General features: G+C 39.2%; 1 protein-coding gene across 2 annotated transcripts in view; it reads left to right on the top strand.

The window, feature by feature from the left end:
* Positions 1-11,435, top strand: part of HIBCH (3-hydroxyisobutyryl-CoA hydrolase) — a 59,355-nt gene extending 47,920 nt beyond the window's left edge. For both annotated transcript variants that reach the window (XM_024564222.3, XM_071220682.1), the window contains 3 exons: positions 3,810-3,929; positions 7,771-7,804; positions 10,825-11,435. In XM_024564222.3, coding sequence (XP_024419990.3) covers positions 3,810-3,929; positions 7,771-7,804; positions 10,825-10,940 — 270 coding nt within the window. In that variant the 3' untranslated portion in view covers positions 10,941-11,435. The remainder of the gene's footprint in view (positions 1-3,809; positions 3,930-7,770; positions 7,805-10,824) is intronic.
* Positions 11,436-12,230: the final 795 nt, after the last annotated feature.

The raw sequence follows: 12,230 nt of genomic DNA, 5'->3' as shown, positions 1-12,230 counted from the left end.
TCCAGGTACTCTAAGGAGAAAGAGATTTATTATGGGGAATAGACAGTCCACAAACCCTTTGGAATACCTAAAGAGAAAATGTTTATTCAATTTTATCTATTAGAAAGGTAGAGCTGACACTGAGGGTAACTTTCAGGTTGTGGAGAAGGTGTCCAGAAGGTTGGGGACAGCCAAAATGAGAGATTTAAGTATAAACTCTTTACATTAACCAACTATAACGTAAAGTAGGAGTTTGTTATTTGGGGGTTTTGATACCTGTTCATTTAACTGTTATGTTTTTATGGACTTCTTAAAAGTGATTGGATATACTATTTTAGATTTTTCCTTTAGAAAATAAATCCAGTGGTATAAGGTATTTCTATCTGTAGCATCCCTCAGTTTATCTTTATTTTCTAAGCACCATTTGCTCTTGTAGAAAACATTGTTTCTAATGAAAATGATTTCTATACTCTTACAAGTAATTTGTTCTGACCTGTTTTGCACTGATTTATTTCTCTTGTGCCTTTGCAAGCATTAAAATATCTGCTACTCAAATTAAGCAGTTTTTGCACTGGCCAGTTTTAGAACACTGGCCAGTGTTCTATCAAGAAGTAGAACTGTGTTCACTAGGTTGTCTGGGTGTGGGATTGTATGCACAGACATTTCTAGCATAGCTAAAGATCCAAGTCCTAATCATTCATCAACACTTCAAGAACAGTCTCGGTGCTCCCTTGTTAATGAACAAAGCTGTATTATATGAGCAACTTCCACTCTCTTCCATCACCACCTCTTTGATTGCTCTAACCTGTGTGGCATCTCACTTCCTTGTCACCGGACACATCCTCCCTGCGCTCTCATTCATCCCGTGCTTTCCTGCCTCCTCTGGGAACTCATTGTGTCAGACACCTCTGACTCTAAGTGTCTTCAATTCTGTGTTCTCGAGTTAGTGGCACATTAGTGTTATTTTCAAACCTTTCAAACCTTACAAAAAGCCTTTCCTTGACTCTTCTTTCTCGGGCTACCATCTTTTGTCTTCTCCTTGCCATCAAAATTAAGTTTTTAGTCACTTTTTCTCTGTTTCACCTGACACAATTTACTCCTTTTATCTTTGCTGTTTTTTACTTTTCTTCAGCCTTTGACATTCTTGACTACTTTTATAGCCCCTGTAGTAGAAGGAGGTAGGTTTTGGAGTAGGCAGGCTTGGGTTTGGATTCCTGCTCTGTGTGACTTTGGACAAATTCATATCCGAGTCTGGTTTCCTCATTTGTAAAAGGCACCTGCCTGTGAAAGTACTTGCCTTAGAGATAAGGAAAATGTGCTCCCTAAGTGTTCCATCCCATCCTTGTTTTGCTTGGTTTCTGACACAGTGCATTATCCTGTGTTGCCATACCGTTTATGAGGTGGGTGGTATTACTAGCTCCATTTTACGAATGAGGAAACTATGATCATGTAGGAAGTGGTGCTGCTGGGACTCTACCCCAGTGCTGTCTGACTCTGGTCCAAACCTAAGTCTCTGCGCTAAATTGCCAGTGTGCTTAGAGATGTTGGAAACAGCAGTTTCTTTGGGTTGTCAATATACCTGTTTCTCCTTATACAGGGTGGGGCAAATGCAGGTTTACAGTTGTATGTGAAACAGTTTATTCTTTTACAATTTACTATTGTATTATTTTCCATACAACTGTAAACCTACTTTTGTTCCACCCTGTGTATCTGTCTGATGAAAATATCTTTAATTAATATAATTGACCCTTGAACAACACAGGTTGGAACTGCATGGGTCCATTTATACATGAGTATTTTTCAATAAATACAGTAAATGTATTTTCCTTATGATTTTCTTAAAAACACTCTCTTTTCTCTAGCTAACTTCATTGTAAGAATATGGTATACGATACATGTAAAAGTATGTGCTAACCGCCTTTTTATCAGGAAGGCTTCTGGTCCACAGTAGGCTATTAGTGCTGTTGGCCCTCTGCGTCAGCGGATTCCCAAGTGCAGATCAGAAATACTGACTTCAGCCTACACTTGGTTGAACCTGTGGATGCAAAAACTGCTGATACCAAGAGCCAACTGTAGCTAAGTTTTGGGGGAGTGAAAACTTGCATGCAGATTTTTGACTGCACAGTGGGGTCGGCGCCCTGACCCCACTGTGTTCAAGCATCAACTTATTTCACAAAATGTCTGAGCCAGCGGACCTTTTTGATTGAAATTTTCTCCCCATTTGTACCTAGTATGTGTGTGTGACACAAAGCAGACAACGGGGGCCCTTAACTGGCTTTTTAAAATGAAATTAATTGGCAGCCAACTGAAGAAGGATAGCAAGAGACGGAGTTTTATGTTTTGAGATTGTAAAATAGTAAAGTGCCAAACCCAGAAATGAGGGCACCAGCAGGTAGCTGTACCTGTAACATGCAGGTACATGATGGTGGGCTCACACAACGCAGCACTGTTGGAAAGGAACCTGTAGCAGCGTGGACTTTGCAGGTGGTTTGGCAGGATAGAAGGTGGCTCTGTCACTCCTTGAAGTACATCTTTTAGCACGTGAGTGAGGTACCTCCAGGATTTCATCTGTGATAATAAGGACATTATTCTGGCTAGAGAAAACTAGTGGTTTTGTTAGCAAAATGGACCCACTGTCCTACTTGCCTGTGGAAGGGAGGGGCCTCCTAGCACAGTGTGCAGACATTCTGTGCCATCCTCCTCGTGGCCTGCAACTGAAAAGGCAAGAACATGGAGTAGGATTGCTATTCGGGGCATTGTATGAGGTTGTCCATGTAGCACCAAGGCAGAAGAATGAGTTCCTGCGAAGATGAACCAGATTGATAAAAGCCTTTGTCATTTTCTCTCTCCTCTCCAGCAGCATGTGGCTGTAGGTAGGATACTGATCTTCCCTGAAATTTCTCTGTACAGTAATCATCTAGTTAAGCTTTGACAGCTAGGATGCTCTCCTACACACTCTGTTCTCTGAATCTGTGCGCCAGACTTGAGGATGCTGCAAAGAATCTGGAATTTTGATGTGGGGAATTCTTTGAATTCAAAAGTGAAATTTATATCTTTGAGACAGTCACTCAGCAGTACGCCTGCAAACTGTATATCCTAATGATAAAGGAGAGGGCAGACATCAGATTTACACAGCACCGTGCAGCAGCTGTTGTAGCCACAGCCAAGCACAAGCATTGGAGCACTGGTAGCAGCATCTTTAAATGCAAAAGGCAGTGGCATGGCACTGTAGCTAAGGGGTTAAGTCTGTAATTCTAATTCTATTAAATGTTTAAATACTATAGAAGAGCACCTCATGATACTTTGAATAGTTTTCTCTCTTTACTTTTAAGGTAAGAGGATTTATTTATAGTTGAAGACAAAGTTTAGACACTTCTAGAGTCACAAAATGGGAAGGAAGAGCTACTGTATTTCTACCCCTTTGCCTTCTTTATATGGCAAAGTGAAATGTCCTCTGATGTATCAGTGGTTTCTAAGATGTGCATTACATTTATTTAAGTATAATCTCTGTTTGCTTACCCAGTTGGGATCAAATTTATATCAGGTAAGCTAGAAAATGTAGATTTATCTTACTACTTAGATTATAGGTGTAGAATTTATTCCACTGGTGGTATAATCTGTTTTCTTATTGTAATGTACTTGAAATCTTTTTTTTTTTGATGCTTTGGCAGGATTAGCCTAAGGCGTAATCTCACTTTTATAGGACTTTGTCATATGAAACTGCTATTAAGGAGCAAAGTTTAATATGGTTTATATCAAAACTCAGCTGGTTTATTGTAGACAGTAAAGGAACTATTGGTATAAAACCAGTAAAAAATTTTTCTTAATAGGTAATTAATAAAATGTCTCCAACATCTCTGAAGATCACATTAAGGCAGCTCATAGAGGGGTCTTCAAAGACCTTGCAAGAAGTGTTAACTATGGAATATCGGCTGAGTCAAGCTTGTATGGTAAGAGTTTTTAAAAAGCATTATCATTTTATAGTTATAATATATGGTCATTGTAGAACATGTAAAATACAGAAAACTAAAAATAAGAAAATTGAAATTCCCTGTAAGTGTCCTCTATGAAAACATATAGTGTGTATGTTTTCTGTAAGTTTTACTGAAAACTTACAGTGTGAAAGCACAATGGGCCAGTTAGCTTAAGGTGTGTGGAGGTATTGCTCCCAGGTTGTTACTAAGCCTTTATGAAACAGCAGTTACATTACTATGTACCTGTAAGGCCTCTAACCTTATGAGGAATTCAAAATCGGAATTAACCATTTTTCAGGCATGGTCTCTGACCTTGGGCACAAGGCATAAGCTTTCTAAATCTGAATTCCATCATAGGTAAAATGAGGAATGCTTGTGTGTACATAAAATGACAAATGGAAGTTTTTAGTCTGATACAAGTTTTAATTAATAGATTTGCATTGAAAGTCCCGTTGTAAGAAACTTAAAATAGGTAGTAATCACATGGAATATTATTGATTTCATGAAACATTTCAGAGTCATAGTGATTTCTTCTTGCAGATGATAAATTCTTTAAAAGCAGAATCATCCCTTTTGTGTTATGTATACAGGGCCCTTAGATTATTATAGGGTCTAAAGGAAATATTTTCTTTAATAACTAGAAAAAAAGACATCCCTAATGGACTTTGATGTGCTGAAATAAGTATTAAGATATTCAAAGTAGTTGCTCTAACCATAAATCTCTATTAGTCATGTCTTAAGTCACTCCTGGCAGTTGGGGTCTGTTGTTATTACGAGTAAGTACTGCACTAGGTACTTTTACATGCATTCTCTCTACTAAATCTTCCACCATCTCTAGAAGGGTAGGTACTCTGTTGTCTCCATTTTACCGACCAGGAAACTGTGGCATAGAGGAGACCCTGCCAAAGGTGGCGCAGAGACATGAGTAGGAAAGCAGGTGGCATTACTCCAGGGTCTGCGTGCTTGACCAGTACCCGGTATACCTCACACAGTCCGTTTTTCACCGTACGTTTAGTGCACTGCCTAGATTGATGGACTCCCGCCTTCCTTCATTCTCTCAGCTAGTGTGTTAGCTACGTGCCAGGGACAGTGCCAAGTGTTACCTTGTTGAAAGAATGACACTGTCCTTGTTCTTAAGGGATTTTATAGTCTCCTGAGACTATAAAGAACAAGTAAACAGGGTAAGTAATATAATTACAAATTGTGGTAAGTGCTCTAAAAGGAATATAATGGGTTGACAATACAAGAGAATGATACAAGAATGGGACAGGAGGGAGTGAGGAGATAAAGGTTAACCTGCTTTAGGTAAGTGGGTCAGGGAAGACATCTCTGAGGTGTTAGCTCATCTGTGACCTGAAGGATGAGAAATGAGTATGTTGAGAAGCCTCTTGGGTTTCAGCAGGTGGTGATTTGTTTCCATTTGTTTTAAGGTAATTATGCTGCTAAATGGAGATGGGGTTGCAGGGGTTCAAGAGTGGATGTAGAGGCCAGCTAGTTCATTGCAATAATCCAGGTACAAAAGAGCAGTGGTGTAGACTCGCTGGTGGCAACAGAGAGAAATAAGTGGATTTGAGGTAAATGTAGGAGACAGGATTGACAGACCTTGATGATGGATGTGAGGGAGAAAATGCATTTAGGAGTTGGAGCTTAGAGGTCTGAGAGTGGCTTAGAGACTTACATCTAAAAGACACAAGCACCAGTTTTTAAAAACCTGTAGAGATTTATTTATTTACTTAACAAGTTAGAGTACTTACCATGTGCTAGTCACTGTTTGAGGCACCAAGAATACATAGGTAAACAGACAAAATCCCAGCCCTCATGGAACTTACTTTGTCATGGGGGAGATAGACCATAAATAGACAGACTTGTAAAATATACTGATTATAAATACTAAGGAAAAAATGTAGCAGAGTGGAAAGGGGATATGGATTATAGGGGTAGAGAAGGGGTTTGGAATTGTAGATGGGTTGACCAGAGAGGACCTCACTGAGATGTTACATAAAAACCTGAAAGAAGTGAGGGAGCGACGTGTGCAAGTGTCTGGAGGAAGAGCACCCAGGCCGAGGGCACTGCCAGTAAGAGCTCAGATGCGGGCTGGGCCTGCCTGTTTTAGGGACCTCGAGGAGGCCTCGTGGGTGGAGTGTGGCAGGGGGTGGATGATGAGTGAGAGGGAGGTGAGGTCAGAGCCCATAGGGTAGGGCTGCCCAGAACATATATGGCCTTGATGGTCTTTATGAGAGTTTGGCTTTTGTTCTGAGTAGAGTGGGATGCCACTGGATGTTTTGAGCAGAGGAATGACATGATCTTATATTTTAGCAGAATTGACCACTGAGCTGCTGATGTGTTGAGTATAGAATGGATAAGATCATCCAGAAGGAAACCGAGAGAGCACTGAGCCCCAAGGAGCTCCGACATTTTGAAGTGGGCTGGAGGAGAAAGAGCAGTAGATGAGGAGGGACAGAGGTGGGGGAACCAGGAGAGTGAGGTGTCCCGAAAGCAAGACAGCAGTGTCTCAATGAAGAGAAAGCCCTGCCGAAGCAGCTAGTAGATGAGGATACAGGCATCTCATCTACTGAAGTTATGGGTGATTTGGGCAAGCCGTCTGAGCAGAGTGTTGGGGCTGAAGTTGTGGTGTGGTAACTTGGAGAGGAAAGGAGTAAATGGGAGGTGAAGCAGAAACAGGGCAGCAGCTGGGACTGTGGAATCAAGTGAGGTTGCTTTATCTTGTATGGTGGAAGATACAGAACATATTTATAAATGACTGATAGTGATTCAATAGAGAATGCATATTATGTTGATGAACTAATAAATATAACAGTTACCATTTATTGAACATTTACTGTGTATCAGGCACTGTGCTGGGATCTGGATAATCCTATGATGGATGTATTGATATTGCCATTTCAGGAAATTGGGAGTTAGGGAAATTACTATGCCAAGATCACATAGCAACTATGTAGTAGAACCAGGGGATGAACCTGGCATGCACTCGGCCACTAAGTTATACCGCCTACATTGATGAAGCCAGGAAAAGAAAAAGAGGGCTGGCCTCTGAGAGGGGATGGTCCCTTCTTCCATCATCAGGGAAGGGACATCATGGTACAGACGGCTGCAGTTGGGTTGCAGGTGTTTTAGTGGTAGGAAGAAGGGAATTACATGTGTTAGGGCTTCTTCTTTTTTTTTAAAGGAAGTAGAAGGTTAGGTCATTAGCTAAGAATGTAGTGAGAGTGGAGTTTGCTAGGGGTAGAGGCTGAGGAGACACAAGACAGTTTAAATCATTATCTTGGGAGTGGGGAAGAGAACATGGACTATTGAGCAGTTTTTCATGCTTGAGATTTATGCTCATGAATTTTAAATGAAACAAGTTACAGTTGTATGATTTTACTGCTGCAAGAATTAGCTGCTCGAATGCAGGCAGTCAAATGGTAGGGTTCAGCTGATGCTTGAATTTTGCCAGGACAGAATAAAAGGAAGAAAAAGGCATGGGGCAGATAAGGACATTTTCAAGGAAAAGTGAGCACATTAATGGACTGGGGAAACTGGGCTGGATGAAGAGCGAAGTGAAGCCGGAACAAATGGTGAGAAAGTTGTAGGATCAGTGGAGCCCAGAGTCAAATGAGGGATTTGCAGCAGTGGAGACACTGGAGCAAGTAAAGATGGGGTGGTGGTCAGAGCGGGTCGTCAGAGTTGGTCCAGTCTCTGATGCTGTGGTTCAGGTTGTGGCTGTGGGGGGTGGGAGGGTCACGTGGGGGTAGAGAGAGATCACCAGGAATAAGGATACTCAGAAATTCTCCATTTCATCTTGATTTTCTTTCAGAGAGGACATGACTTTCATGAAGGCGTTAGGGCAGGTAAGTGACAGTTGTTCCCCTCCTGGCTATTATGGAAATAGAATTTATGAGTACACACTGATAATCAAAGGTGATAGTTGTTTTATTAATGAAAATTAGACTTGTGTAAAGATTGCGAAGTATTTAAAAAATATTACCAACTGGCATGTAAGGGAAGATAAATCTTCGCATCCAATATTGTTTAAAAAATTCACATAACCTGGCCACAGCTCTCTAATTTCTATGTAAGAGGTAATCCTGCTTCTATGGTCACATGCAGAGGTAGTATGAGCTCATAAACTCAGTTGGCTGCTGAAGCCTTTGAAAGGTGCATTTATTCCCGTGCAAAAAGCCCTCAGGTCCTCTACCTTCCCTCTCCCTTTTGTGCAGACCTGGCAAAGCCCAGCAGTGTTCAGCCTCCCATCCACCTCCTTGCCTGTACCTGAGCAGTTAAACACTGATGTGGAGAAAAACCATATGACATAATTAGTAAAATTTGCTAATGTTTTTATTAATTTATTTTTGTTTATCATCTTCAGAGTCAGCGTATTTAGAAAAAGCAAGTGAAGTGGTTGATATTTTTTGTTCCTAGCAAATTTGCAATAATTTTTTATGTATATGCCCATATCCCTAAAAATAATAGCTATTATTTCTGTTGTATGTTTCCTGCATGTCCTTTGCATATCTAATTTTCTTATTTTTTTTATTGATCACAATATAGTAAAGACTCTGGATATACTTTGTCTGAATAAAAGGTTATGTTCTCTAAGATAGAAGCTTCGATAAACACATTACTATTTCTGTAATTTTCTGAATCTGTGGCATGATATAATATCAGAAATAAGCAGTGGGTTCAAATCCTTTCAGAGGACACATGGAATTGAGTCAGAGGAGATAACTATACGTTTTACAGAAACCAATTAAATATGCATTTTCCCCACTAATTTCCAGCAAATTCTTACTGCATGTGGGTCAGCCTAGATTTCTGGTTTTAGGAGGATCTGTGTCAATCAAGTATTCACTATCTGTCATAGCAATACTTCTCAAACTTAATTTTAGGTATACTGTTGATGATTTTAAAGAACAAGAGTTAAAACTGATCAGCATCAAAGTTCTGATATATAATGCAGGTTCTTATAAAGCTTTTTAATAAAGAGAAAGTATATTGCCTCATTTTTCAGCATAACCTTTTTATTCAGAATGCAGTACATATTCTGGGTAAAACTGGTATATTGCATAACCAAATGTTTGCTTCAATTTGTTAATTATAAAATAAGGTTAGCAAATCAGATAAAAAACTAGCAAATTAGGTGAGTGGTTGTCAAAAAGTTTTACTCTTAACATCTTGAACAAACTTCTTGGTTGTAGAAGAAAATAAAAAGATGATCTTAGAGCTAGAGAGCTACCAACTGGAATTTGAGGGGGTGTCTGATGAGACCTGAAAACCTGAGCGCCTACAGGGCAGAACTTGTGATATCTGTGCCAGGCAAAATGTTCTGTTAGTCTGAAATAAAATGATGCCTAGATTTTATTCTTCCCTGTCCATTTGCCTTTCAGTGGGCTGTCAAAGAAGTAGACAGCATTGGCCAGAGGGCTTAAAAGAGATCATTGTAGAAATCAGGAGTTTTACTTACACTGTTCAGGGAAGGTACAACTTTCAAGTTGGCAGGGATTACAACATCAGTGTTCGATCTGTGATATTGGAATCCTGAAGTTGGGCAGCCAAACCTGAAAAATCTCCTGCGTCCACGTTTAATTATGTATGAAGCTCCCTTCTCTCTACTTCCTGAGACAGCCTGCTCCCTTGGTTCCCAGATTGCTTCTTTAATTATTTAGCCTTTTAATGCTAAATGTGTTTTTTTAGGTCCACTGTAGAGTTTGTATGTTTAAATAAATTTCATTCTTCATGGAACTAAGCACATTTTAAGCATGATTAAAATGCCATACCACAACCATACTAGAGCCCCCTTCCCTTAAAAACAAAAAGTTTGAGGTGACTAGATTCATATGCAGTTGTAAGAGCAGCAATTTTCAACTGGTGTGCTACAAGAAGTTTCAAAACATGCAATACCTGACTAGTCAGGAGTACTGACCTCCTTTCCCCTAGATTGTCAAGTGAAAAATGACAACAGCCAACTCGATATCTGTCCAGTGTTAATGAATCAAAATTATAACTGTTTTTGTCAGATAGCAAAAAACATATTTTTTGGTGTGCCATAGAGTTTTAGTAATCAGTTTGTGTGTGCCGTGAGATTAAGGGTTGAAAATGGCTATTAAAGAGAGATCCCACATACCCTCTATCCAGTTTCTCACCTGGTAACATTTATATAACTATAGCATACCGTCACAGCCAGGAAATTGGCATTCTTCTCCCTTTTTAAAGGAGAGTATACAGATTGCCTCATACTTACTTTAATCCTGTGGGGTTACTATATGGCCACACTAAATGATGACTACATTGAAATAGAAGTAGGGTTTCTCATGATAACCTTGAAGATAGTCTGGTATTTTAATTCAGAGCTATGTGAACTAGGGGACTCAGCAAAATGGCAATGTCCACATTTAATTATGCCAAAGCCCCCCTTTCCTCTACTTCAAGTAATTTTCCTCTCAACTCATTGCGGAGGAGGTTAGAAGGCAGATCTGGGTCCTCCACCCTTTCCCGCCTTCTCTTTAAGCCTACCAGCTCTGGTGTTAGCTGTTTCATGAGAGGGACAGTTCATTTACTATTTTGTTTGAAGAAGAAAAGAGTTCTAGGCCTTAACCCACTGGGCTCGTTCAGTAGGCTGTGTTCAATCAGGAGGCATCAGTCGGGCTGAGCAGGTTAGAAAATAACCACATGCTCATCATCGCTACGTTGCCACCCCTTCAAATTCTGTGGGGGCTCAATTTACAAGAAAAACAGAACACATAGAAAAGCTCACGCTTTTCAGAAAAGTGCTATAGAAAAATATGCCTAGTACAAGGGAGTTGTCAATTCAGTAATTAAAATCTGGCAATACCAGAAACAAACTAACATTTTTTATATCTTCACTTGACAGTTTTAATAGATAAAGACCAGAGTCCAAAGTGGAAACCAGCCACTCTAAAAGAAGTTACTGATGAAGATTTGAACAATTCCTTCAAATCTCTGGGAAGCGATGATTTGAAATTTTGAAGTGACTGGATTTGGAAGGTATTTTGGAGCAGGGGTTAGCAAACTATGGCACGTGGCCCACATCTGGCCTGCCACCTGTTGTTTATATATTCCACAAGCTGGGAATGGTTTCTGCATTTTTAAATGGTTGGGGAAAGAAATCAAAGACTATTTCATGACCTGTGAAAATTGAGTGAAATTCAAATACCAGTGTTCACAAATAAAGCTTTATTGGAACATAGCTGTACTCATCCATTTACATATTATCTATGACTGCTTTGAGCAATTATAGCCAAGACTATAAGACCTGCAAAGCCTAAAATATTTACTGTCTGGTCCTTTTCAGAAAAAGTTTGCCAACCCCTGTTTTAGAAGATGGGAAATTTGAAGGTCTCTAGATAGTCTGGAGTTAGTGTATCTGATTGGGAGCTTAATGTTTTGGCTTTGGGTAGTGGCTTATATGTTGATTAAATAAATCTGTGTATAGATTATAAAAAATAAAAACCCTGGTATGTTTTTGGATACTGTAAATGCTTCATAGAATTTTCTCAATATATAAATCTGTTTAAAAATAATTATGAGTTACTATAGCAGAAGTGTTCCTTTCGTAACATTAGAAATCTCAGGCAAAGAAAGATTTTTATAAGCTTGTTTTTTCAGTATTATTAACTCAGCCTTGGCATTTTCTACAGTTAACCACAATCCCTTCCTGTGGTGAAAGTGAAAGCATTATTTTTTGCTGTTTGCCATATTCACTAATCTGGCAGAATGATGGATTAGGAAACTCTAATTGCTCTGATAGACTGTTTTCTGCAATTTACATCAAACTTTTATGTGATAACTGTTACTTTGTCCTTACACAGTTCAAATCAGGAGGGAAAAAATGAAAAGAGGACTTTAAAATGAAGTAATTCCTTCAGTAGTTGGTATTGTTGACAAAATAAGGTTTTTTTCAAGGTACACAAGAAACTGCAAGGTATTTGAGACTTGGGACCTTAAAGACTAGGTAAGAATAATTTTATGTTAAAGATCAGTTTATCATTTACTTTGTAACTTGTCTAGTTTTTCCCTCATCATGAACCCTTCAGAAACTAAGAGAACTTCAGGTTTGTAAGAGCAAAAGGCAGAACTGAAAATGACATCAAAGATTTGATCTTGTACGATTCTCATAGATGGAGAAATTGCAGTCTGGAGGAATTGCTTTAAATTTTGTTCTTAATATATTAAAAAAAGAAGGATTTTTCTTCAAAAAACTTTAGGAACAGATTTGGAGTAAAGACACCAAGATAATGGCCATGTTTACAATTTACA

Source organism: Desmodus rotundus, chromosome 2, assembly GCF_022682495.2.
Source record: "Desmodus rotundus isolate HL8 chromosome 2, HLdesRot8A.1, whole genome shotgun sequence".
Taxonomy (NCBI): Eukaryota; Metazoa; Chordata; class Mammalia; order Chiroptera; family Phyllostomidae; genus Desmodus; species Desmodus rotundus.
This window is presented reverse-complemented; position numbering and strand designations above follow the sequence as displayed.